The sequence below is a fragment of the Chlorocebus sabaeus genome, chromosome 9 (assembly GCF_047675955.1).
Source record: "Chlorocebus sabaeus isolate Y175 chromosome 9, mChlSab1.0.hap1, whole genome shotgun sequence".
NCBI lineage: Eukaryota > Metazoa > Chordata > Mammalia > Primates > Cercopithecidae > Chlorocebus > Chlorocebus sabaeus.
In genome coordinates this window covers 129,722,226-129,749,513 of record NC_132912.1, presented here as the reverse complement: position 1 = coordinate 129,749,513, position 27,288 = coordinate 129,722,226, and the positions used below count along the sequence as shown (strand labels likewise).

At 45.1% G+C, this 27,288-nt stretch overlaps 2 protein-coding genes across 7 annotated transcripts in view; one reads left to right on the top strand and one right to left on the bottom strand.

Annotated features, from left to right (window-relative positions):
• Positions 1–27,288, bottom strand: part of DOCK1 (dedicator of cytokinesis 1) — a 545,325-nt gene that overhangs the window by 265,606 nt on the left and 252,431 nt on the right. The window lies entirely within an intron of this gene.
• Positions 1–27,288, top strand: part of INSYN2A (inhibitory synaptic factor 2A) — a 61,602-nt gene that overhangs the window by 11,132 nt on the left and 23,182 nt on the right. For all 4 annotated transcript variants that reach the window (XM_007964400.3, XM_007964405.3, XM_073019452.1 and 1 more), the window contains exon 2: positions 8,830–10,018. In XM_007964400.3, coding sequence (XP_007962591.3) covers positions 8,835–10,018 — 1,184 coding nt within the window. In that variant the 5' untranslated portion in view covers positions 8,830–8,834. The remainder of the gene's footprint in view (positions 1–8,829; positions 10,019–27,288) is intronic.

Genomic DNA, 27,288 nt, shown 5'->3' with positions numbered 1-27,288 from the left:
CTGAGCATAGAAGAAAGACGCTGCTTAGAGGGACCTACTCCACAGAACACTTACATTTGTGTTAAGCAGAGAAAACTGACCCACAGCAAAGGAAAGCAAGAATCCTTCAGGCCTGCTCTTGCACGTCTCTCCGGTGGAGCTTACCCTGACTCCCCAGGGAGCGCTCTCAGTACCTCCCTCCTCTTACATGGTCCTGCGCACAGGGGACTGGTGCCAGCCATCGACGTGTCTCTCCGCTGCTGGACTAGACACTGCCCAAGAATATGCCTTGTTTCCTCCTGTGTGCCCAGCATCCAGTATGGTGCCTGGGTCACCCTGGGCATGCAGGCACTGTTCAGTGAGTAAATGAAGGTGACAGATAAGGACTGGAGAAGACATAGAAGACAAGACTAGATCTAGACCACCAAACACAGACTATCCATGAGGAAGGAGGACCAGGGCACGGTCCTGGAAAGTGAACCAGCGGAAGTGAAGACACAAAGTCGAGACTGACCATGGTGTGTTCAGGAGACAGTGCAGGAAATGGCTTAATGGAAGTCAGCAGATGGAGCATTTTTGAGCAGTCAGGAGAAATCTAGAAAGATGAGCAGGTAGGAAAAAGTATAGATGATCTTATAATAAAAGGCTCTTTGGAAGTGCTACCAACTGGGATGTATCCAGGTATATGCAGAGAGAAGGGATGTGTGCACTTGAAGCCAAGACTAGCAGGACCTGCAGGATCGGGGACGGGGATGGGGCATGGGGGATGGAGAGCTCAGGGCAGGAGAGTTAAGAAGGCCAAGATCAGGGTGGGAACAGTGTGGAACTAAAGGGAAGAAATCAATAGGAGAAGGAACAGGGAGGGAAAAAAAAATGAATAGGGCATGGTGACGACTGATATGGGGGGATTAGACTGGGGAATGAATGAAGCAAGCCATTGGCAGCACTTGTTGGAAGCCTTCAGCACAAAAATACTGAAAGACTCCACCAAGTTGGAGATGGGTCTCGTGACCCCAATGCAAAGCAAGTCCAGTCCTGCCTTTAACATGGGTTGTCTTCTTTTGCTCCCATGCAAAGGAAGCTGGGTTGAGTCCAGGCCACCCTTGGGTCTCAGGCATTACATCGTGTTAGACTGCCTCCCAAGAAAGACTACTGAGTCCTCCTCCTCCAGACTACCAGAGACACTGCCAAGTTTTTCATGCACAAAGAAATAAACCTTTTAAGACATCAGATGAAACTTTGTGAGGGAAGGATATGGTTTCATGTTTTTAAAATGTAGCCACTTACTATCATGCACAGAGAAGACAGCGGTTCACAACAGCTGCTGGTCAAGGAAAACATTAAACAACCAACTAACCTGGCAGAGTAACACCAGGATTGATAAGAGGTAGATTTTATTTTTAAGGAATAAAATATATAGTGTAAAGTATACAATATATAGACCTTTTGTTTATTTTCTCTTTTCTTCACCGTCCCCCCAACAAAAATGACATCTTGTGTTACGAATGCTAAAACTTCGCTCTGTGCACACTTGCAACGAATAGCTCATTCAAACCAAGACAGTCTTTTCAGACTAGGCCATGGACTGCAAACTGTATGAGGGCCGTGAAGATTACAAGCACTAACGCTTTCTGCGGACTTCAGTTAGGATTGTGTACACGGACCCCAAGGGCAGGTTATTTTCTCTACATTTGGCTATCAGCTTAGGAATGGAAGCCAATTATAAGAAATGCTCAAGTCTCCTTTTCTTCCTGGCACAGCTACCTCTGCAGTGAACCGAAGACCATGCAAAGCTTAGGATTTGGCCAACCCAAGGAAACATCGTGGTATTTTCACACTACGATGATAATGTAAGGGGGATGCATTCTGATGGTTGAGTTGATAGGCATTCCCATGGCCTTGCCAGAAAGACAGACTGCATCTTCAACTCTAAATGACTTCTGTTGTCGTGAACACTACCTCCAAGCAGATATCCTGCCCTGAGTGTTCCGATGGGGTATCCTCAAATAAGACTGGGAAGTGGCAGGGAAAACAGACTCCTTTGATATAAGTCATTTTGAGGTGGGAAAAAAAATCAATGTCCTAGTTTTAGTTTCAGATAAATCATGAATCAAAACATGCTGTTTAGTAAAACAAAAATATAGATTCAGCATAATCAGGAAGGCGAAGCACTCCCCAAGTACATTCTAGTATGTATCTTTGTGTTTTCATGCGAGTGAGATTCCCATTAAGTCTAAAAAAGGGAGACCACCTCTTCTGTGTCCTGCCAACTCCCGCCTCTGATGGGCCCCAAACTATCAGCTGATTGTTGCTTCATCACTAGGAAGCCTCCAGGGTCAGTGGGACACTTGCTATAGTACCTAAATGTACTCATGAGCTATGTTCAAAGCACAGCCTTCCTGTCTCACACTCTGTCACTGTCATGATGATGGGAAAGGGAGAGGCAGGGAAATTAGTTCCTTTTACCAATCTCACAGGCGATTTTGGTGAATTGTTGGAACCAACTGTACTGAACTCCTTTTGGCCATTATTAGCTGGCATAGCTAACTGCTGCAAATAATTTTTTTTTTTTTACATTGACATAATGTCTCATTTCAACAAGGCATATTTTCCAGTTGATTTTCACCAACATCATAAAATTTTGGTAATTCATTTCTGCTAATGTAGATTCCATTTAGACAGGATGAGCAAAGGTTAACATCAGCATAAGCTGAAAATCAAAGAACTGGGTAGTGAAACATAAATGAAAAGTCTGGACCATTTAAGAGGGCCATTCTCTGGATCTTTTAAAACATGAGCACCAAACCCCAAGCATCCATGCTTCCCCTCCTTTGTTCTCACTGCCTTGAAGCAGGCCAGTGTGAGCCTGTGTGGTTTACATTATGTGGCTGAAGAACAGACCATAGGTTTTTTTGCTGGTTAAGAGTGTTTTCTAAAATCACAGATATGCATGAGTGGGGGACTGCACCTAAGATAGGTTTTCTTCTGCCTCGATGCCTACATTTAAGCTCCATGAGTGCCCCCTTTTCCCTTCTTTGGACTGGGTGGTCATCAGTTCTTAATACAGAGGTTTCACTGCAATATTCTACACATCGAGGGAATGGGGCATCCATCTCCGTGTTTCCTCCAAGGAGCCACAGTTCTGCAAGAAAACAGTTCCTCCCACATTGCTGAGTCACACAAGGGTGTCTGAATTCATCTAGTCACCCCTTTTTGGTCCTTCTCATCAGTGACCTCTGAAGAAGACAACAAATATAGGGAAAAAGTAACATTTCACTATATAAAGAAAATTAAACCAGATAATGAATCTAAGACACAGTCCGCCATCTATGGCAGCTGGTTTTGCCCCCAAGGAAAGGAGGACTTCCAGTTCTGAAGACTCAATTGGCGCCTATGAAACAGGTCTCTAAGCTAACTATTTCATAACACGAGTGACTTCATTTAGTGAGCGAGGTTCTGTTTCACCTCCCCTTCCCACTGGGAAGCCGTTGGTGAAGAATGGGATTTTATTTTCACCACTGTCCCATTGTGAGTAGCCTCATGTTCAGGCGCCCCCTCAGCATATGGAAGAAAACGCTGACCCAGTTCATCTTGAATCCCAGCCAGCATCTTTGACTCCAAGGTGTCTGAACAGTGAGAAAGCCACTAGAAAAACCTATAATTTCATACAGTCCCTTGCGGCACTCATCAGACTGCTTGCCTAGCTATCTTGCTCTATGTGGGGACTGCTGGGCCCTGGGAGGTGTCTCAGTCAAACTGGCAGCTGATTGCATCCTCCCCTGCAAATCCCATCACAGGGTCAAACTGCAAACCTGCAAATCTGCACGGACATTTTAAGAATAGACATAATCCAATGGAGAGTTTGTCTTGTCAGCTGATGGAACCCCACAAAGTTGCCTTCAGACTATTGAATCCGTTTTATTTCTAATTAAAACAGATGCTAACTTCCTTCCTTACAGTACATTTGCTCAAATATTGACGTATCTTCTGCTAAACATTTAACTATACATAGCTAAATAAATACGCGGGCATGTATATACCTACGCATATATACACACACACACACTTGAAATTCATTTTCGTTCTTTATCGGGGCTCCCTCAAAACAATCAAAGATGACCTTTGGCAAATGACTTATACCCCCATCTCATCCTTTCTGGGTTTTTCTTATTCTGATACGAGTGGTTATACCTTCCAGAGGCCTGCTTCAGGTGTGGAGTGGATTTTACCTTGTGTTATTTCCGTGGGCAAAACCAGAACGATACTGTACCTCCCTCCATTCTCCCCAAATTGGAAAACAGAAGGAAAAATACATCTCACCGAATGTGTTCTCTTAATACCACAACAATGACCGTTTTTGTTCATTTTTTTCTAGTATAATTTGTAGACTGCTTTGTTTCACCTAACATTATTTCATAAGTGTTTTTCTATGATACTAAATAATCTCTATAATTATCCTTTTAATGGCCACCCAGAGTGAATGTAAACCATAATTTACTTAACTGTTTACCTATTGTTAGCCATTTAGTTGCTTCCGTTTTTCACTTATTTAAGTTGGAATGCACATTTTCACATCAGCCATTAATTTAAAGCAGCCTGCAGAGATGGCTCTCCATCACTAATCTAAAAATGCAGGGTTTATATATTTACAACTCACATTTGATTATGAAATTTAATTTGAGGGTAATTAAGACATTTATATTCCAAACAGCTCCTCGACATCTAGCTCTCTCGAGCCAAACAGGCACAACCATGACTAGCCATTTTCACCTCAAGACAGCACAGTCCAATGAGTTCTAAAACACAATTTTCTTATGAAAAATAAACTTTATGAATTCCTACTGCTTTAGAGCCAAGAGATTACCTCCCCCAACCAGAGTCCATGGTTCTCTAGGGTGACCCAACCAAGGCAAGCCATCGTGAAGAATGCTATTGTGGCTTCATGCTCAGTCTAGAATTCAAGGCAACCCTCGCTCAGTGCTCCCATACTTGCTGTGTTACTGGAACTACCTGGATGTCCTTGCCTAACCAGCACCCAGATACACTGTAGGAACAAGATAAGGACATTGCTCAGATGAGTTTCAATTGTTTGATGCTTTTAAAGTTTATCATGGATCACTTCAAGTTACAGAGTTCCTTGAGCAAGGGTAGTGGGTTAGGGCATGTGATTCAAACGGATTCAGCCGTTTGAATGGGTGTGGCCTACCAGTCATGTGACTCTGAGCAAGATGCAAAAAAAAAACAAAATCGTGTGCCTCAGTTTCTCAACTGCAGTATGAGGATATGAATAGTGGCTGCCTTGTAAGGATATGATGAGGATCAAATCTAGAAAACACAACTGCTATGCATAGGGGAATGCTGACATTTGATTAGCACATAGGAGCACTTAACTACATGCTTACTGAATGTTAATGCTACACTATAACGTATGTACATTCACTTGCTGAATAAATGCACGAAGGCATGATGAATGGAGTAGTGTGGGAGAAGGTTCCACTTGTCTCAGGGACAGTCCTCTGTAGAATGCCCCATTTCCTTTCATAACAAAATCATTTTCTTAATGGTAATCACTGTAAGCATTACCCTCCACCCCCAATAAAGAGCAAATGAACACCCTGAAAAGATGTGGCCACCTTAGTAATTCTTAATGTCCAGAAATTCAATTTGAAAGCTTTAGAAAATGTCATCCAGCCATCAGAAAGAACTCATAACCTCATTTGAAGCCAAAATAAACCAGCTGCAAAAATTCCTCGGTGTTTTCCCTATCAGGGAATAAGAACAACTCAATTACTATTCCTGTTTTTTTTTTTTTAAGCCAGCAATAACAAACTAAACGGATTAAAAATCTGAAGTATTACCATCATTTTTTTTTTTACTAACAACAAGATGATTTTTATGTACTAGCAACTCTCTATGAAACAGAGAAGAGCTTAGAATTTTTTATTATTATTTGGCCACTGGCAATTAATTCTTCTGATGTGTTGTATTAGTTTGATGGTTGGGTCCAAGACCTAGAATATTTCTTACCCCAGCCAACGGATGCCAGAAAACTATTTCAGTGCAGTCCCTAGCAAATGGTGATGATGAATAGCGTGGCAGGACAAACGTATTCAGACACACATTTTTCAGAGGTAGCAGGGAAAACGCTGAAAAATTACTAGTAAATTGCTTTTTGTAAAAATGCTCTCTCTTTCAAATTTCCCCTAGTATGAAGGTCTTCTGCAGAATGATGGCACAAGGCATTCTGACATACCTGGACAACAAAGGCAGTTAAAGAATGAATAGGAGATCAGAGTGAAGGTTAAGATTTAATTTTCTTATTCCACCCCCACTGCCACCCATACTGTCCCCCACACCAAGCTGTCTTGTGTGCGTCTGTTTAACCCACTGGGATAAGAATCTCTAAAACCCACCGATGCCTTCTCCTGAGTAGGCGCACCTTGTCCCTCCTCCCACCTATCATCTAGCCATCCCAAACGGAGTCAAGATATTGGTGCATCTCCAGTCTGTTTCTTGCCTTTTCTCTCTTCTCTAAAACTGCCCAGTTTTTCCAGTTTCAAATTGCAGCAATCTCCAAATATCCCCAGCACCTAGTAAAGTACCAAGGACTTCCTTTGCTGTCTATGCGAGCCTCGCCTTTCAGGACACACGATAGGATTATCGAACAGGAGCTCGAGGTATCCAGAGGTGCAAGGGCTAATACAGTAGTTCTCTGCCAGGCAAGACTCTGCTCCCAGGCTCATTTGGTAATGTCTGGAGACATTTCTAGTTGTCACACTGGGAGAGAACGGTGCTACTTCTGCAGTGAGGAGAAGCCAGGGACCACTGACCACCCTGCACTGCACAGGACAGCCCCTCCAAAGCAAATGATCCATCCTGAAATACCAGTAGCGCCAGGATTTGGAAACTCTGGTCCCATCTAAATCAAATGCTGCAGAGACTGTTTTTTTGTTGTTCTTACACATGATTACCTGTTAGTTGTTCATGGCATAATGTTTGAAGAATGTGATTCCTTCACTCTGTCATTCAGTGAACAGCAGTGGAGGCCGGCAAGGTGACAGGACCAGGCTGACCTGAGACACAGAGGTCAGTTTAACAGAGGGTCAGTCATGGCACTTACTTTTAGATGGGGGCTGTGAAGTTGTCTCTTCTTCCCCTTTACGGAACCACCGTGCACCTCGGCCTGTCATGCTAACTCAGTAAGGGCTAAGGATGTGGGAAGGGGTCATGCTTCTGTCTGTTGGACAGCTGGGTCTATGAGGAACAGCATGGATTCAGAGGTCACTAAAGCAGGGTCCTGCTCCTGCCTGCGCTACTTATTTGCTGTGTGACACTGAAAAGTGACACAACATCTCTGAACCCTAGTATCCTCTTTGAAATGGGAAGTGTAGCCTTGACCTTCAGGAACATTTGTAAGCAAGGTATTCTGTATGTGGACGGGCAGAGTATCTGGTTCTCGAACCACCTCACTCCAGAAGCAGTGGCCATGCTGTGCGTGTCGTAGTTCTTGCGGCATTTTTCAATGAGTGCTGCCACAGGTCTCTGGGCTGGTTTTTCAGACTCCCCCAGGACAGGACACAAGGTCTGTCAGCAGCTGGGCTGGGGGCAATGTGGACGAAGCCTGTTTTTGTGCAGCTCTCATGGGCCCAGGTCCATCACCTTGCCTCTCTGAACACTCAGCTCCAGCCACTCGGGCCCTGTACACCCTCCGTGCCTTCCCTTTGACTGTTTTCTTCTCAAACACAAAGGGGTAAAAGGCAAAGCCTCACTCACAAACAACATACTTAACTCTATTTTCTTGCTTTAAGTGCAACCATCAAATAAGTTCTTTCATGTGCAATAAACAGCTGTGAATCTGCCTAATAAAGTGAAGCCATTTTACCCCACTGGTATTCCCCGAGAGGAGTCATTGGCCACCTGCATCTTTTTAGCTGCATTTAATAATTCAGCCCAGGATGAATTTGCATGATTAACATAAAGCCTCATGGTTTTATTTGCTTTCAGAATTTAAGTACTAAAACAACCACCATTGTTTTCATTTTTGGAGGTTGTGATCAAAACACAAAACTTGATTCTAGAATGAATAATTTCTTTTTTCTTTTTTTTAAGAATTATTTTCCAGTACCACTCTCCATGGAATCAAAAGAGTTGCAAACACGGCCCTTGTAGATGCAAGGAAACTCACATTCTTTTTAGGGCTGGTGTTAACCCATGAGAAGCAACCATTCCCTCGACGACTTCTCCTTTATGGTTCCTACCCAGGAGCATGGCCAACTCTCCCACGGAATCCATAATGGCTCACGCAAATAGATTTCTTTCCGTTCCTCCTCAGAGGGCTCTCCACATTTATCTGCTCAAGACGTAGCAGCTCCAGTAAGTCTTTAAAACAGCAGCTCTCCCAGATTCCAGCAATAGATTAATGACGTCATCCTCAAAAAATAGTCAAAACGCAAACCAAATAAGTAGCACTTGGTAAACCATCTGCCTAAGAAGGGGAGTCACGCGTGTGAAAAGATAATTTGCAAAGCAGAAGAGGCAGCATCACTGGGTTTCTTGATGAATGTAGTAAAACAGGTTTGTCTAATGGGGAAGCATGCATTACTATCAAAAGAAAAAGCGAGTGTATCCCACCTGGAAAAGCAAGCAGGTTTTAATATCTGAGAAGCATTTCAAACTGTGCTGCCAGCGACCCTCAGCCCATGTGATTTTCCTTAACATAAAGGCCGACCTCACCTGCTTAAACATAATTAGGAAACAGGCAGTCGTCGTGGTGGCTAAAAGTTTGTGCGGCCGGCGCTTGCGTGTGTATTTCTGTCCCACTGACACCTCTGTTGCTGTTTCTGAATGCAGGAACCATGGTCAGTAAGGACACCGGCAAATGCATACTCACAACGTCGGAGAGTGAAGTGGAACCCGCCGCCTGTCTGGCCCTGGAGATGAAATACGCCCTGGACCCCAACCGGCAGATTAAAAAACGGAACAAAGCCCTGCAGGTGCGGTTTAAGGATATCTGCGAGGCGCAGAATGAGCAGAGGGACACGCAGCTGTCCTCGGGCCAGCTGGGGGAGAAGCGGGAGGCCAAGCCCGTGTCCTGCAGAGCAGCCTACCGCAAATACATGACAGTGCCCGCACGCAGGTCCATCCCCAATGTCACCAAGAGCACAGGCGTGCAGACCTCGCCCGACCTTAAGAAGTGTTACCAGACGTTCCCTCTGGACCGCAAAAAGGGGAACCTCAAAAGCCTCCCAGCTGCAGATTCCTTTAAAAGCCAAAACAATGGGTTTCTAATGGATGCGAAAGAGAAGAACGAGGCTGGACCCATGGAGGAGGCCCGGCCATGTGGCGCAGGGCGGGTGTACAAGACCACAGCCTTGGTTTTCCATTCTAATGAACACATGAACGCAGCCGACCAGCCTTTGGGGGTCAACTGCGCAGAACCCTGTAAAAGCCCGGAGCTGCTCAGCTATGGAGAGGCTGCGCTCCAAAACTCCGCTCGGCGCCCCTCCGAAGAGCCCGATTACCAGCTGCTCGGGAGGGCCAAGCAGGACCGGGGGAGGTCAAACTCCGAGGAGCCCGCTCCATCTGCCCTCGGGAGGGTGTTTAAAACAGAGGTTGCCACCGTTTACGCACCTGCCCTCAGTGCCAGGGCCCCCGAGCCTGGTTTGTCAAACTCTGCGGCCGCCAGCCAGTGGTCACTCTGCCCAGCAGACGAGGAGCGGAGGAGAGCCACACATCTCAACGGGCTCCAGGCGCCCTCGGAAACTGCCCTGGCCTGCTCACCCCCGATGCAGTGCCTGTCCCCTGAATGTAGTGAGCAGCCCTCGCAGACTCACACCCCGCCGGGGCTGGGGAACCAGCCTAGTCCCACAGCGGTTGCTGCAGGTGAAGAATGCCAACAAATCGTGCCTCATACAGAAGTGGTCGACCTCAAAGCACAACTTCAGATGATGGAGAACTTGATCAGTTCAAGCCAAGAAACCATCAAAGTGCTCTTGGGGGTCATTCAGGAGTTGGAAAAAGGAGAGGCCCATCGGGAAGGGTATGTATGTTCACCCATGTCTTACTTAGGAAGCTATGCAGGCTCATCACCACAGGGTCCATCTGTAGCCCCAAACCCAAGTCCGTAATGAGACTAACGCCAGCATTTCTGGAAACAGGTCATAGTCTAAGGGTGTGGTGAGCTCCAAGGGGTCACAGATTATTTTATGATACTAGACTTCACTGCATCCTGCACAATACACTTTCTGATTAATGTGCATCTTTCTGGCCTTGAATTCAAACCATACCTACACTTAGAATGAATTGCTAGCCTTTGCCTTTTGTTCTGCTAGGGCTAAAGGTTTGTGATATTGATAATGTATAATAACATATGCCAGTCCAAAATATCCATTCTAAATAAAAATAGAATCATATTAGGAAGAGAAGAAGCCATAGGCCTCTTAGGAATCATATGAGGAAGAGAAAGGAAATTTCATGTGACATTTGGAAAAGTAAATGCTGACTTGCTTATAATAAATAATTGAAATAATATTGGTATTCAGGACTGTACAAGGCTTTACATAATAGACAGTGTATTTTTCATTCTGTACCTGGAACTCAAGCAATGGGCATCGTGAGGCCAGTCCTGACTGTATATGGTTAGGAGACAGATGCCCTTCCCTACGGGCTGCCCTGTGTGTCGGGCGGGCGGGGCTGCAGAGAGAATGAGACCAGCTTCACGGCTGATACTTTGTTGCGCTGATAAGACCCTGTTGCACTTCACCTTTTGAAGTTTAAACTGTGCAGCAGCGTCTTTAAAAACAACTGACCTAAAGGTGGGGCTTTGGTTCTTGAACTCCCCAGTGCAGAAGCCTCCTGTAGGCTGGCATGTGCTCAACTGATACAAAGTAGCCTGTTGTACTCTGTGTCCAGGGGTTACCGGACTTTGCCTGGATTGCTGAGACCTCTCTTGCCCACTGCCCCTTGAAAGTGTCTGTGTTCCTGCCAGCCTGTGTCCTGCAGGTGACATTGGAGACAGCGCGCTGTTGCCTCACGTGGTGTGCACCCTTCACTCTGTGAGCCCTGAGCCCTGGGTTTAGCAAGCTAGAAGCTAGCCTGAAATAAGCCAAGTAATGTATTTTCAGGACAGAAAACCACCTGGGCACAAAGTTTCCTTAAGAGGATTGCTGTGGCTGAGTGAGACAGTTGTTTGCTGACTGCAGAGAATGAGGAGGAAACCCCTCCTGCCTTAAGGTGGAGGCTGAGGCAAAAGGCCCAGCTCCAGCAGCAGAGAGGCTGGGGCAGGTTCTGCCCCTGGCTCTGGCTGCTCCAGCTTGGTGCAGGAGGCCTGTCTACAACTTGATGCTCTTAAGCAAAAAGAACTGCCAGCCAAATGTACAAAAATCTTAACCATAGATTCATAAGTAATCTAACACCATATAATATTTCCAAAAGGCCTTGTTCCATCTTGGGTTTACATATCCATTTTCATCCCATTTTGATCAGTACAGATCCAAAAGCAACACTCCTTGGGGGTGGGGTGGGGGATATCAGTGATTTACTGATCAGTAGTCCACATTCCTGCAAAAAAAATTAAAGCTCAAACAGTGACCCAGTCACTGACATTGATATAGATGGTAGTGAATTAAACCAGACAGCAAAAGAGAAAGATGCCAACATCACCAGTTGGGAAATAAAGTTCACCAAATGGTGTAAAATGAAATACGTACACTAATGTGCATACTCGCAGGGGTGTGTGCCCGAATAAGAACCTGAGAAGGCTGAACACGCACGAACACCACAAGAAAGGAAAACCGTACGATACATGGGAGCTCCTTCTTACACTACTCTTAGAACAAGTATGGAAGATTGCTTTAAATAAGATCCTCAGGGTTCTCTGAGATGCCATCCATCTAGCAGTGTGGTTCTAAGTTTACTAAGACATGTCTGGGTAGGAATCTGGCACTGAGGGCTCAGGCAAGGGCTGTATCTGTCTGTGCCTTCTTTCTTCACCTGTAAGTTGAGATCACTGTCTGTCCTGCAGATGGGATGGAATGACATGGGGTGACCTTCTAATGTGTTCAGCCTAGTGGCAGGTGTGTCTGAATGGGCAGATGTCCGCTAGTGGCATGAGTGTTGGTCTTGCTGGCTAGCAATGCTGGAGCGGAGGTCTAGGGAGGACTTAGTGGTCTTGTGGGCATCCAGTGTTATGAATGCATCCTCTCCATGCCCGGCACAGAGGCTGCCACACAAGACTCTCGCTGAAACTCCGGAGCTGCTCTGTCCAATACAGTGGCCACTAGCTGCACGTGGCTATTGAAATTCAAACTCAAATTAATGACAATTGAAAATTCACAGTCACAGCAGTCACGTTTCAAATGCTCAATAGCCACATACATAAGACAGTGCAGCTACGGAACATTTCCATCATCAGGAAATGTCCTTCACTCCGGTATCCCAGAACATGGCACAGTGCCTGGTTCTTAAGCATCTGAGGACTTGGGTACCTTAAATCAAGACAAAGGATGGTTTTACTTTAAAATCAATCCTAGTTCAGATGCTGCCAGCACAAGCTCACGGTGGAAGGTAGAAAGGCAGGTCTCTGTTGTGTTCCCAGGAACATTCACTTCCTCCTCTCTCTCAGAGCCCTCTGGACTCAGATGACAAAGAATCAAGTGGTTCCAAATTCCAAGGCCACCTTATGGGGCCCCCTCTTGATCGATGCCCCAGGGTCGTTAATTTGGCTGAAATTCAAAGTTCCCACCCTTCTTCTCCATGTCAGAACATAGGAGAGGACTGCAGCCTCAGAGACAGGCAGATAAGATGCAAGCTCATTCTCCATCCCTTCCCAGACCCTGGGAACAGCACAGAGTCCCGGGAGTGACAGCTGTGAGCAGTGGCAGCCAGCATGGGTCTGGGACATCTGGAACAACAGGCTCTGGATGGAAGGGAAGTAGCATCTGCTGATTTCCATGGTGTAAATACTGCTACCGTGGCCAATTTCAATCTCACAAAATCCTAAAAATGTAACACTCTGCCCCACCGAGCACCCAACAAATCCCTTGAAGGGCAAGTTCTAGGACTTTAGAACGAGGGGTTCACAGGGCTTACTTTATGTACCAGGTCTGAACTGGGGAGTAGGTATTCTAGTTGCACCTCATGGTTTTAAAAAAAAAAACAAAAACAAAAACAAAAAGAAAACAGGAAAATGCACTCTGCTGTGTGTACCTTGATACATAGTTATTATATGATAGGACAATGAACTGAATGACCAAGCTAAAATATCAATGGGGGCCGGGCACGGTGGATCATGCCTGTAATCCCAGCACTTTGGGAGGCCGGGGCGAGTGGATCACTTGAGGTCAGGAGTTTGAGACCAGTCTGGCCAACACGGTGAAACCCCATCCCTACTAAAAAATACAAACATTAGCCGGGCGTGGTGGCAGGCACCTGTAATCCTAGCTCCTCCAGAGGCTGAGGCAGGAGAATTGCTTGAACCCGGGAGGTGGAGGTTGCAGTGGGCCAAGATCACGCCACTGCACTCCAGCCTGGGCAACAGAGCGATACTTCATCTCAAAAACATAAAAATCAAAATCAATGAAATTTTTCTTGGAAAACATGCTAAAGCCTACAAATTAGGAGCTGGAGAACACTCTGAAGCTGGGGAAAGTCAGTTCCTCTCCCGACTTACCACCCCAATAAAGCAAACAGGGGCTTCCAACAGAATTTCATCTGCATTCAGAAGAGTCAGTCCTAGTGAGGGCAGGCACCTCAGAGCCCATGACTTTGAATGCAAGTGACAAATCTTGCTCCTACATTTCCACACGGTACTTCAGGATTGACGACCTGGCCCAAAGGGGCCATGGGCGTGCTCCTTGGGAAGCCAGTATTTTCTGAATCCTGCTGATGGCCCTGGGCAATGTATGTTTCTTAGAACATGTTTATCGTAAAATCTCTTTAATAGGACTTCTTTTCACTATTGAGTTTGTCAGGCAAGTGCTTCCCTGTAGTTCTTAACCTGTGCAGGAATTTCTGTGTCACTGGCTACAACCACTTTCAGTAGCCTCCAAATTATTTTTCGTAAGAGACTCTCATTATTTTCATTTGCTTATGTAGATTTCCAAAAGGCTTCGGCAAAGAATGTTTATGGCTGAGACAGGTTAACCTCTGTGAGCTTCAGTTTTGTCTGAAATCAACTAGGGGTGGTGAAATACAGTATCTACAAAGCTCCCATCTACAGCCAGCACACAGTGGGCGCAGAATAAAGGACATATCCTTTACGAGCATTTCAGTGGGATGAATTCTGCAAGTAGGTTAGATGTGCAAAAAGTATGCAAAATCATGCCTTTTAGTCCCTTGTAAAAACACTGGGGCAATTCACTAAAATCACTCTGCTTTATGCAGTGCGGGCTTGCATGAATGCCAAGAATTATCCTGCTTATTTCAGAGCTCTTAGTATTATGCTTGTGTCTTCTGGGGAAGTTCAGGGTCACACAGGCTACCAAAATAAGTCACTAATGGGAGTCATTGAAGGCTAAGAACAAGGCAAATGGGGCAGTGAATTTTAAAAACCCAATCAATTATTAGTAACAATAGGAATTCCCTGTAGCAGCTATGGGATTCCTGGGCAGGAGATCCTCAGACGAGTGGGGTGTAGGTCTTGGTGGCTCGTTGGGTAAACTCACCAGCAACTACGGTGTGGCAACCTTGACAGCACTCTTTGCCTCTTAGGTTTCCTACGCCAAACATTTAGTGTCTTGAAGTGTCCATTGGCTGGTGACAGCCTAGTGATACTCTGCTATTTGGAGAGACCAGAAATGATCGTGAGAAGATTTATTTGAGGATATCAAGCACATGATCAGGATCTGTCACTGCCCAGAGTGAAGCAGATTCTTCTACGGGCCAGGACTCCCTCAGCATTTGCTGGGTGTTATCTGCAGGCTTGGGGTAGCGGGAGAGAGCAAGAGGACCCAGGCCCTTAAACATGATGAGCAGGTAGTGATGAGACCCTGAGGCTTCAGGCTTTGTGACTTTACTAATTCAGAGCAATGGGAAGAGGATGATTAAGAAAAGAAAATCCTAAGTAACACACCAACCCAAAGAGTCTAGTACCTTGCAGGAAGGGTGGAAACCCAGTCATTTACCACCTCCCATCATCCCTGCCACCCCATCGTGGGGTCAGTTCCCTGACAGTAGGGGTCCTGCCTGTTCATCCTCATTGAGAAAGGGTGGTTTCTTGGTGTGAGGCCCAGCTCTCCCGAGTCTCAGGCACACAGTGGTAAAAAAAAAAAAAAAGAAGCTAAAGGAACCCCCTGAGTTCGGGGGCTTTGTGAGGGTGCCGTTCACAGTGATGTTTAAGACAAGGGAGCAAGGAAGAAAGATCTGAGGGATGGAAAGAGTTAATACAAACGAAGCGTGGTATCCTGTATCAAGGTTTCCTTAACTTTACCAAAAAAAAAAAAAAAAGCCAACAAGTAATGAAAGGTCATGTGCACATACACATACTTAAGAGGTAAGAACTTAGTTTCATGGACATCTGTGTTTATTGCTAGGTCTCGGGTCAGTTCCTATATGGCAGAGGTCAGCAAACTTTTCTGCAGAGGGCCAAATAGTAAATACATATTGAGAGCCAGTCTATGTCACAATGATTCAACTCTGCCATTGTATCCTGAAAGCACCCACAGACAATCTGTATGAACGGCATACTTGTGTTCCAATAAACCTTTATTTACAAAAACAGGTGGTAGCCAGATTTGGGCCACAGACCATAGTTTATGGACTTCTATTATATGGTTTGTAAATACAGTGACCACATTCATACAGCTAAAAATGTTCAGGCCAGAATATGGGTGCAGGCAATCCAACTTGTGTGACTGCCAAGCACACATGCCCATCATTCATTCGCACATTTAGAAGATTTCTGCCACACTTCACCGAAGTGATGGATACTGTGCCAGGCAATGAGGGGATATGAGAGTCAAAGGAATTAGGGCCCAGCCTTTGAGGGGTTCACAGTTCATCGGCATTCAGACTGTTCAAATATACACTTAATTGCTCATCAGCCCACACAACCTGGGGTCCTGCTTTGGAACTCTGTGTGTGTGATACACATATACCTAATATGTATGGATAATGTATATGACAGCATCTCTTGGAAACATGAAAAAGGTCTCATTCTCCCAGCAGCAGGAATAAAAAGCCATCACAGAACATGTTTGTGTGATGTGACTTGCGTTAACCTAGATATTGATGCTAGATGGGTAGAAATGATATACTTGCTGTATCTTATGTCCTCATATTGACAAATCACTCAGAATCAGGCATTCTTCAGAGAGACCTGTCAGAGGATAGGAAATCTCTGAATTTGCTCTAATTACCAGTGCCCAAACAGAATAAACACTGCATCACAATTACAGAGGAGGCATAAGGGGACTATTTAAGTCACAGAGCTGAAAGAACCCACATGGAAGATTGTGCACCGCTGCAGCAGCTGTGCATAAACGCTGAGGAATCACGAAGGTGTGGGCTTAGAGTCCGATTTCCCAGCTTCCCAGGTTCCCCCCCTCCAAGAGCCAAGGGGAAAGCTGGGCACAGTGAGGCAATCCCATCCCAATTTGGCTGTGCACTCTCTAGCAGGATGATTAGGTTGTTCTTGCCAAAACCTACCCACTTAATAGAGATCAAAGTCTTCCACCTGGTTAGGTGGGAATGGCCCAATTTTGGGGAGAGGAGGTGGGTGGCATTAGACGGTCTCTCAACAGCCGCTGCAGTCCTGAAAACGATCTTGTGGCTCTTCTCTGGAATGTTGAGTGCCGTGTTCCCTGGCTCTGGCCAGATGCATCACAGAAAAGCAGCGCATTGTGAGCAGCAGAGAGAAAGCAGCGCTGAGCCGAGATCAGAAGCAAAAAGGCTGTTGCTGCCAAAGGCTCTCCTGTGCCTTAGCACTCCCTATTTGAATGGCATGGAAATGTCAGCACTTCATTTTCTAATATTCTTGACAAATCAGTTTCGATGTCTCTCTCCACATTTATCATAACCCAAAATATTTTAAATCATCCCAGCCAGTTGGCTGAGGTCAACCTCCCATGCACTTGCTTCTTCCATTTTTCCAGAGTGAGATTCAGGAGAGGGGTAGGGTGGGGTGACCGGGCTCTCCACTCTGCAGGTCCTGAGATGCTGACCTTCCCTCTCCTGACCTGCGTGCGCAGGCTTATTAACCCCTCTGGACCTCAGCTTTTCTCTGTGACAGACAGCTGAGAATACCTGCCTCCTGGGCTTCTCTTAGAGATGAAATGAATTATGGACAAAGAGGGTCTCAGTCCTCAGACTATGTTTGCGCTCAGTAAGTTACTCCCTTCGGGGATACTTTGCTACTGGGAAGCAACCTTCCAAGTGCTAAGATGCAGGGAGGTGAAGCCAGGGGATGAGCTTGAACACAGGAAGAGATTTTCTTGCTTTATTTTACAGCGTGGTTTATTTTGGGGATGGGAGGGTGGTGGTGAGGATCACTAAAGGGAGACATCAAGCTTTGTCTTGGTGGTTTCCAGAGCAAAGGACATGACCAGTTCATTTGGTGTCACGGGCAAGGGAGCTGATGTAGAGTCAGGAGACTGGGATTTTGTTCTAGTTCATCCTGGCCTGGCCCCTGAGCTACATTTTTTGGTATGAAAGGAAGATGGTCCAAATGAGAGGAGGCTCCAGAGGCTCCTTCCTGCTCCAAGAACATATTCCATAGAGATGTCTGAGAACATCACAGTTTCAGCCACTGCCTTATAATACTCATAAAAGTTTGGGGCGGGGGGGACCTCTCTGCAGATCTCCGTCAATAAAAGTGTTCAATGATCCCACCGTTCTGTTTTCTTTTTTCCTGTTGACACTTCATCAATTCCTTATCTCTCCCAGTACTACAAACGCTAGAATTAGTCTCTGTCCTTCAGGGTTGCAATCCTTTGAATTGTTTTCAGGGAAGCCATTTTCTTTTCTTTTTCTGTTGAAACTAATGGCTTTTATTTATTTGCAACAGAATATTCAAGTTGGAAACCCCAAATATAAGTTATCATTTCTTTGAGATTTTGAAATGGGAAGCACATTTCATATTCTTTCTATCATTTTCTTCATTTAGTTCACAGGGTCACAGCAAGCCTTTTTTATAGCTTATATTTGTATAACTTTGTAAACAATACTTTTAAGTTCTTAAAAAATAATAAGGCTTTCCATCTCTAATATGAAAAATAAAGCAAAATATATTTGTAAGAATATAAAACACATTTCGAATTCTTGCTTTGGGCTTCATGTAGGTATCACACATACTTGAAAATGTAATTTAAATAATCTTCCTGTGCAGAATGCCAAAATAGATCTCAAATACCTCCTCAGCCTTTTAAGTTGGTAGGTGAATAAAAGCCTCGCCACTGAGCCACCAGGCAATCCAGACAGCCCATTTGCAGATAAAATGAGCAATTCAAGGCATGGCATGAACATTTATGAAATTTATGGATTTGTGTCCCAGAATTTGGATTTTTAAAAAAATGAAATGCAAGTTCCAATTTTCAAATAATGTAAAAAACTCCATGCAATTCCTGCTAAGCTATGCAAAAATGGTTTGAGTTCTATTTCCCACCAGAGCTGAGGGAGAGTTCCAGTGAAACGAGAATCCCCACACCGAGTACCTACAGAGGCCACCAGTGAAATGAGAATCCCCACACCAAGTACCTACAGAGGCCACCAGTGAAACGAGAATCCCCACACCGAGTACCTACAGAGGCCACCAGTGAAACGAGAATCCCCACACCGAGTACCTACAGAGGCCACCAGTGAAACGAGAATCCCCACACCGAGTACCTACAGAGGCCACCAGTGAAACGAGAATCCCCACACCGAGTACCTACAGAGGCCACCAGTGAAACGAGAATCCCCACACCGAGTACCTACAGAGGCCACCAGTGAAACGAGAATCCCCACACCGAGTACCTACAGAGGCCACCAGTGAAACGAGAATCCCCACACAGAGTACCTACAGAGGCCACCAGTGAAACGAGAATCCCCACACCGAGTACCTACAGAGGCCACCAGTGAAACGAGAATCCCCACACCGAGTACCTGCAGAGGCCACCAGTGAAACGAGAATCCCCACACCGAGTACCTGCAGAGGCCACCAGTGAAATGAGAATCCTCACACCGAGTACCTACAGAGGCCACCAGTGAAACGAGAATCCTCACACAGAGTACCTACAGAGGCCACCAGTGAAACGAGAATCCTCACACAGAGTACCTACAGAGGCCACCAGTGAAATGAGAATCCTCACACAGAGTACCTACAGAGGCCACCAGTGAAATGAGAATCCTCACACAGAGTACCTGCAGAGGCCACCAGTGAAACGAGAATCCCCACACCGAGTACCTACAGAGGCCACCTGCTCTGAGCACCTACAATGTGCCAGCCATTCGGTATTATCTTCTTTAATCCTTAGAATAACAACCCAAGGTGGGAATGCCCTCCATGAGGAAGCTGCAGCTTGGATATGCTCAGTACCTTCTCCAAAGTCAAAAAGCTGATGAGTCATGTTAATGCCAGAATTCACATCTGGGCTGTCAGACCAGACCACTCATCTTCTCTCTCCCCTGAAAATGGGGAACCTAACATGAACTAATGAAAATGCAGGCATTTAAAAAAATTTTTTTAACCTTTTTGCTAATCCAAGTGTGGGTTTTCCCTTTTACTTGAAAAGGCTACAGAAGCTCCTACCCCCCAGGCCTGGTAGGGTTCATGCCAATTTATCTTCTGGTGAAAGCATCTTTCCCGTGCTAGGGACAGCAGAGACCCCCCACACACACCACTGAAGAGGTCCCATAAAGTGTATTGGGAAGCATCTGTAATCATTAACAGAAATCCTCTCTGTGAGGTAATTTCAGACAAATCAAGGCCATTGATCTTTTAAGTGCAGGGATGTGGGTGCCAGGATGCAACATCTCTCCTTGAGGAACCTGCCTGGGAACCCAGTTCATTAGGCCATTTGTTTTTTGTTTGTTTGTTTTGTTTTTTTTTTGACGGAGTCTCACTGTGTTGCCCAGGCTGGAGTGCAGTGGCGCGATCTCAGCTCACTGCAAGCTCCGCCTCCCGGGTTCATGCCATTCTCCTGCCTCAGCCTCCCGAGTAGCTGGGACTACAGGCGCCCGCCATCACGCCCGGCTAATTTTTTGTATTTTTTGTAGAGACGGGGTTTCACTGTGTTAGTTAGGATGGTCTCGATCTCCTGACCTCGTGATCCGCCCACCTCGGCCTCCCAAAGTGCTGGGATTACAGGCGTGAGCCACCGCGCCCGGCCCATTAGGCCATTTGTAATATGAGTGGCCCTTCAGAGGACCATGACATGCCTGTCTGGCTCTTCCTTCTTCATATTGATGTCCACATCCATGTGAACAACAAACATTTGATACTGCATTGTTTGCAATGCAATGTAAAAATAAACCTTAAAGATAGGCTGGAAAGAACATTCATGAAAATTGAGATCCTGGAGGAAAAAAATGATCTAAAAATGATTTAACCAATAAGGTAGTAAAATTTTCTCTATGAGTATCTCATTGGTTACAGCACTAGGGCTATCCCCCTAGAAAAATCTCATAATTGGACATCAAGAACTTTATAAATGATCACACCAAGCTTTAAAGACTTTAGTCTTTGGCAACAAGAGCTCTGCCACATTTGTTTAAAAAGCAAATGCAAGGTCAGGCTTTTGAAACAAAGCACTAAAGCTCCAAGACGTATAAGTTCTCATTAAAAATTGTTAACTAAGCTTGATCTAAAAACACACATCAAAAGAAATTAAAGATAAAAGACTCTGTGGATATTTACCATCAGAACCACTGGCAAATAGACAACATTAATGCTTTCAAATTCGAACCTCTGTGACAGTACAAGAGCTGAAGAAATATGGGAGTCCAGAAGGGAAATCTGGTTTAATACAGTATACTCACATTCTTATTTTCATTCTAGTTTGATAGCCAGTGCCACCAAAATTAATTTTCATTAATTTTCAATAAATTATAGCTTAAGCTTTATCTCTCCTCCAGGAAAATAAGTTAATCAACTCGGCCTCGGCTGGAAAAAGTTGTTTTCCTTATTAATAGCTGCTCTTGGTGCCCTTCTGGGCCAAGTGACTTGTGTGTATCTTTGTCATCATTTTGCAACTTAGTATCTCCCTGACTGCATGAAGGAAGGAAGGAAAACTTAAGCTTTGCCCTGTTTATAATACAGCCAGGCAGTCCACACACAAAATAATAATTACTAGCTTTCCTGATGTTTATGTTATGATTTTATGTTATGAAAATATGATTAAAAGGCACTAAAGCTTTAAAAGAAGTCCTGTCTTAATAACAGTGTTCATCTCTGTGTTTGTCCCAGTCCAAATCTGCATGTATTTCTGACAATAATAATGTCTATAAAATACGAATGCATTCCATTTTCTTCATCATGCATGATGGCTCTGTGAAAAAGGAAGCATACAAGTTGGGACAGGGCCACAGAGAGGAGCTGCAAAAACAAGGAGGCAGGGCTGGGCGCAATGGCTCACGCCTGTAATCCCAACACTCTGAGAGGCCAAGGCGGGCGGATCACCTGAGGTCAGGAGTTTGAGACCAGCCTGGCCAACATGGTGAAACCCCATGTCTACTTAAAAATACAAAAATTAGTGGGGCGTGGTGGCGGGCGCTTGTAATCTCAGCTGCTCAGGAGGCTGAGCACTTGAACCTGGGAGGTGGAGTTTGCAGTGAACCTAGATCGCAGGCTGCACTCCAGCCTGGGCGACAGAGCATGACTCTGTCTCCAAAACAAACAAACAAAAAACAAGGAGGCAAATGACAGGGGAGACAAAGGGCCGAGGGAGAGAGAGGGGAGAGGGAGCCCGGCTGAGCCCTGTGTCCTCTGGGACACGACGCCACGCAGGTTGGAATCTCCCTGCTAACTGTGATGCTTTGCCACAATACACCAGTATTGTTAACCTTTAATTCTTGATAATGAAAACAAGCATTAAAAGCTTCCCTAACAGCCAGAGCCTCCCCAGAATTACAGTGTCACCACATCCGGGGAGCTGCAAGGCCAATAAAAGTTAATTTGTCCACACCGTCAAAAGAAAGCCACTGAGTTCGTTAAGCGTGTTTCTTCCTGGAACACATCCACCAGGACTGCTTCAGTGCAAAAATAAAAAAGCCTTTATTCGGACACGGAAGTGGGCCCGGTTTAGGTGCAAGACCAAGCTATTTACTTTCAAAACTGGGTGTTGGTAGCAGAAGACAACTGACCTTTTTCTTACTTGTTTGAGGAAATTTAAAATGGGCTACTATGAGTACTATTTGGACAGATGCATCACAAAACTGTGAGAGTCCTATTTTCCTTTTCAGAAGCAAAAGGGTATGTTATCAGTTCACCCAAAAGGGCACTCACACAGATTCCTCATTCATTCACTCATTCATTCACTCAAGCATTATTCAAAAAATATTTCTCGGTCATCTACTCTACTCCTGGCCCTGAGGTGGGCACTGAAAGTTTGCCCGCCAGGGAACAGACAAAAACCTCTGCCCACATCGTGCTGACCTTCTCGTGGAGGGAGACAGGGAAACCGAAATAGCTACAGCTCATGGTATGCTCCATGGCGAGAAGTGTGGTGGAGAAGTCTCAAGCAGGGAGGGAGAGGTGGGAAGGAAACTGACTTTCACTGGGCATAAAGGACCGGGCATTGCTGATGCACCTCAGGCCCTGATCTGCAGAAGTCATCAAGCTATCAGCTAGGATTGTGAAGAGGAACAAAGATATGTTCCCAGCCAGCAAAATGCCCAGTCCCACAGGACAGAGAAAGTGCATCCGATCATCAGATTCCACGGTGGCATGGTCTGCAAGAGAGCCACAAACAAGGTGCTGGGAGTGTGCCAGCGGGTGTGTTGCGCTGCCCGGGAGGGAAGAGAGAAGCCGGGCCAGGACCAAGGATGCAGGTTTGCATGAGGGTTAGAACAGCCCCATGGAAGGAGTGCTACTGTTGAGAGTTCGGTGATTCTGCTTCCTTAACCCATCAACGATTCCTTCATTTTGGAAACAAAGGTCTTCTCGATTTGAAGTGTCCGGGGGCAAGACCTGTGTTTTATTCTTCCAAGCAACTGTTCCCCCACAGGCCATGCACAGAGCGGATGCACAGCAAACACCTGATGAACAGGCCTGGGGAGGCCGGTTCGTTATGTTGGCTCATTTGTAGGAAAGTCTGTTAAGGTCTATGACTAGAACACTAAGTAGAAATAACTAGGCTTGTTAAAAATTATCCTGAAATGTTAAAGGAGACCACATGGAGTTTACATGTACAGGTGATCCTTCCAGGGTTTAACATCTCGATTGCTGGCTTTAGGGGAATGGGACGTGTGTGATTCTGAGAACTTTGCCCTACCATGGAAAAAAAGTAAGGTAAAGAGAAATGGGATGAAGACAGACACACCTCAACTTCTGAATGAGCTGTGCTCCAAACATCATTTCTAAGTAATTTGTGTTGAGGTTGCCAGGGTAGCCCTCAAAATCCTTTAATCTATATGGAGATTCAGCATTAGAATGCTGTAAGATCTAACTATCATGTTCTTAGAGATACATTACTTCCAAGCTAAACATGGGATTACAAAATAGATCTCCCTTAATCAACTGGTACGCAACTGTATGCAAGAAACACCATAGAACATGCATGTTCATATTCAGGGAGATTACACGGGTGTCTGAAAAAGAAGTATTTGCCCTTCCCCAGAAAGACATTCTAGACACATGGAGAATCTGAGTTAACGGGATCAGCTTTACCACCTGACATACATCTACAGGCGAAAGAGCTGGAGAAAAGAGAAACCAATCATACAATATCAAATCGCATTAACGTTCTCGAAACCCGTGAGTGGTGGTTATATTAAAGTAACTCTACCACAGACACTGCTGTTCCGTCATCAAAGTCCCAGCAGAAAACATGGAAGACAGTTTTCCAGAGTTTTACTTAACTGTCAGGAAAAAGCTGCTAAGTTTCTCTGGAACAGGGGTCAATCCAAGCCCCACAGATCTGAGACAAAGACACCTTCTCAATTATATTTTTCATTGGCTCCTTCATTCATCATTCCATGTATCCACAAACCATCTCCACTGTGACTGGCATGGCAGATATTCATTTGTTGGGCGAACAAAGAGAGATTAGTCTGCCATGACAACATGGCAAGACACGTGTTCTGGCAGAGGAAATCGAGCAGAGGCGAGGACAGTGGGGGAGAGCCAGCCAAAGGGTCCGTGAAGAGCAGCTGATGGAGCTGCTCTGGCAGAGCTCTCAGAAGGTGGCAGCCAGGCAGCTGGAGAGGCGTCAACACTCACCCCTGTTCGACATCCCAAAGGCAGGGGAGTAGAGGGGCAGCACTCCTAACAGCCTTACCAGTACAGAGGGTCACCGTGAATTTGTGCTCTTCAAATTGCAACTTCAGTTTTTACCACTAACAACTTAACTTTGTCTGCTTGGAGATCCAAGGCCAGCAAGGATCTCAGAACTGCCCAGCTTAACTTTAGCAAGCTGGGTGCTGGCTGACAGATGGCTCCTATCAGCTACTGGGAAAAAGGGAACAGACAAGCCATCACCAAAAGCCAGTACTGCCTTTGACTGATGAAGGGGTGATCTCGGGAGTTGGTTAAGAAAATCGACTTCATATTCTTTTAGCAACCATAAATTAGCTGTTCCCTCAAATTCTAGCATTTAACAGCTCAAATGCTTATGACAATGTAGCTGCATTTCCATGAGTATATGTTGAAGTCTAAATCCACTTTAGCTGTAAAGAGCTGACATCTGAAATAAGTACACGTCCACGGCATAATCTGGCAAACTCCTGGTGAGACCTTAGATTCAGAACAAGCCAAATCTACTGCTCAGAGTGGCTCTCAAACATAGGAGGGATTCACTGAAACCAGCGCCTTTACTACTTTTTGAAACATAATTTCTCCCAGCAATAGTAGTGGTATCATTTTATGCCTCTAATTAATGTCACTTTGAGACTATTAAGTGACAAAGCCCTTCAAGATGCTGACATAAATGATGGCTTCGTTATCAAGAAGAGACAGCTAGTGCACAAACCTGGGTAAGAATGCAGAAGAAAAAAATGGTGGTTGCATCCAGTAAGAAAACTGAAAGAACAAGAGAGATCAAACGGGAGAGAATAAATTAACGGCGAAAGAATTTTCTTTGAGAGCAGAGACCATGCCTTTCTTATTTCTGTAACAACCACCATCTATAGCTTAGGTCCATACAGGCAAACCTAGAATACAGCCTCTGAACTAATTCAGTGTGACAACTTCAATACCCTATGTGATGAACGTTTTGAAGGCCACACTTAGAAGGTCATGCCTTGATTTCAGCATTATCCAACGTGGATAATACTAGGAGATAATACCCTCACATACTGGAAGCTCTGAACTTGCTGAAAATTAACAAGCCATTTAAAAGAGCAGCAAATCAGCAACGGGGCCGCTTGCCCTCCTGTGTACTGTATACTGAATACATCTTCCAAGGAGGGGCTCACAGCATGCTGCTTGAACTCTGCAACCAGACCAGGTACACACAAATGCCCCATCCAGTCACCCAGGAATGTGAGAAGAGAACTTTCCATTGAGAATTTAAATCGTATGAAGGAAATAGTGTTGTGTGACTACGGCAGTAAAAGCAGCACATTTAAATCAATCCAATAACCTAATACTAGTACTGTCATTACTCTTAGGTACTGTAAAATTAGTTTCCACTTGCTAACCATTCCTCTACGAGATGCTTGTCACTTTCTCGGTGTTTGCTTCTAATGATAGCACAGTGATACTTTTCTTTTTTTTTTTCTTTCTTGACCTTTTAACCAAACAATTCATGTTTTGTTATGATTGCCTCAGAGTTGTTAGTCCTGCCTCTCAGGCCCCATCTTCAAGGTCTCGGAGACACTGCGCAGCTTGGATATGTGGCTGGGAAGAAAGCTTGCAGTGACCTTTCTCTGACATTTCTCAACACCCTTTCCTAACACCCAGGGCCCTGCTGACTTAGATCTCCCTGTGGTGCCGGCATGAAAGAGCAGATGCCGTCCAGCCCTCCTGTGCCCTGCTCCTTGCCGCCCAGGACGTGGCCATGGTGCGGCTCTCAGGCTGACGCCGGCAGACACTGCTTCTCCTTTATCATTCCTGCAGTGGGGTCACAAAAACTGCAGCACCAGCTCTGCCATGGGCCTGCCCTTCTTAGTTTCTTTTCAAATGTCTATCTGTGATGCCCTTTTTTGCTAATGGTCCGTAAAAGGAATAACTGAAAACACGCATACCCCAAATTGTCACCAGTTTTTAAAATAAATATACAAAGGTGCGTATATTCCCTCTTTTGCTACTGTCCAAAAAGGAATAACTGAAGACTTGCATGCCCCAAATTGTCACCACTTTTTAAAATACATTTACAAAGGTATGTATGTGTGTGTATTTACAAACAAAAAAAATTCAGGTATGTTATATATTTGTAAGTAGACAAGTATATATATGTATTTGTACATTCAGGAATTGCTGATAATAACAACTGAAGAATTAGAGCCGATTATTATAAAGGTATAAGGTAGCTGGAGAAACTGGGGAACTGCATGCTGAGCTAAACCTGAGAGGTCCAGGCTATCACAGAGAGGTGGCCCTGAGGTTTCCTTTAAAGGAGGGTGCACTGGCTAGAGCTCCACACTGTGTTCTGTAAGTCAAGTGTATTTTACTTTCTTTAAAGTACAGCGAAGTCCTGTGAAGACAGGTGGTTCACTATGAAATAGAAGTGTAAATGACTCAAAAACTGGACTCCACCAAAACTACCTTGTAAAATTGGCTTGTCCAGATCCCTTCTGTTTTGAACAGAGCATCATCTTCTCTTTCATGCACTGTCGCAGATTCTATGTTCTTAGCTTCCTTATTAACAGTTCGTGTCCAGGCTCCTCTAACAGGCAAGCCCACCTTGACCAAGGAGTGTTCAAAAGGCATCAAGCAAGGGGAGGTCCAGGGTCCCCAGATTGGTCCCTGGGATAAAACTCAGTTCTAGAAGGATGGGAGGCTAGAGGGTCAACAGAACAGAAAACAAAAGCACCAAAAAAAGAGAGCGTCTTGGACTTGTGACACTGTCCCTGGTGCTGAACGTGATGTTTTCCAAGCTATATGCATTAAGAGAATACTTACAACTAACTGCCATGGGACAATAAATAGTGAATGCCACAAAATCCGTATTTACAATGAATGTGCTTATCATTAGCACCCAAAGGAGTTCATATGGGGAGAAAAATGAAGACTAGCAC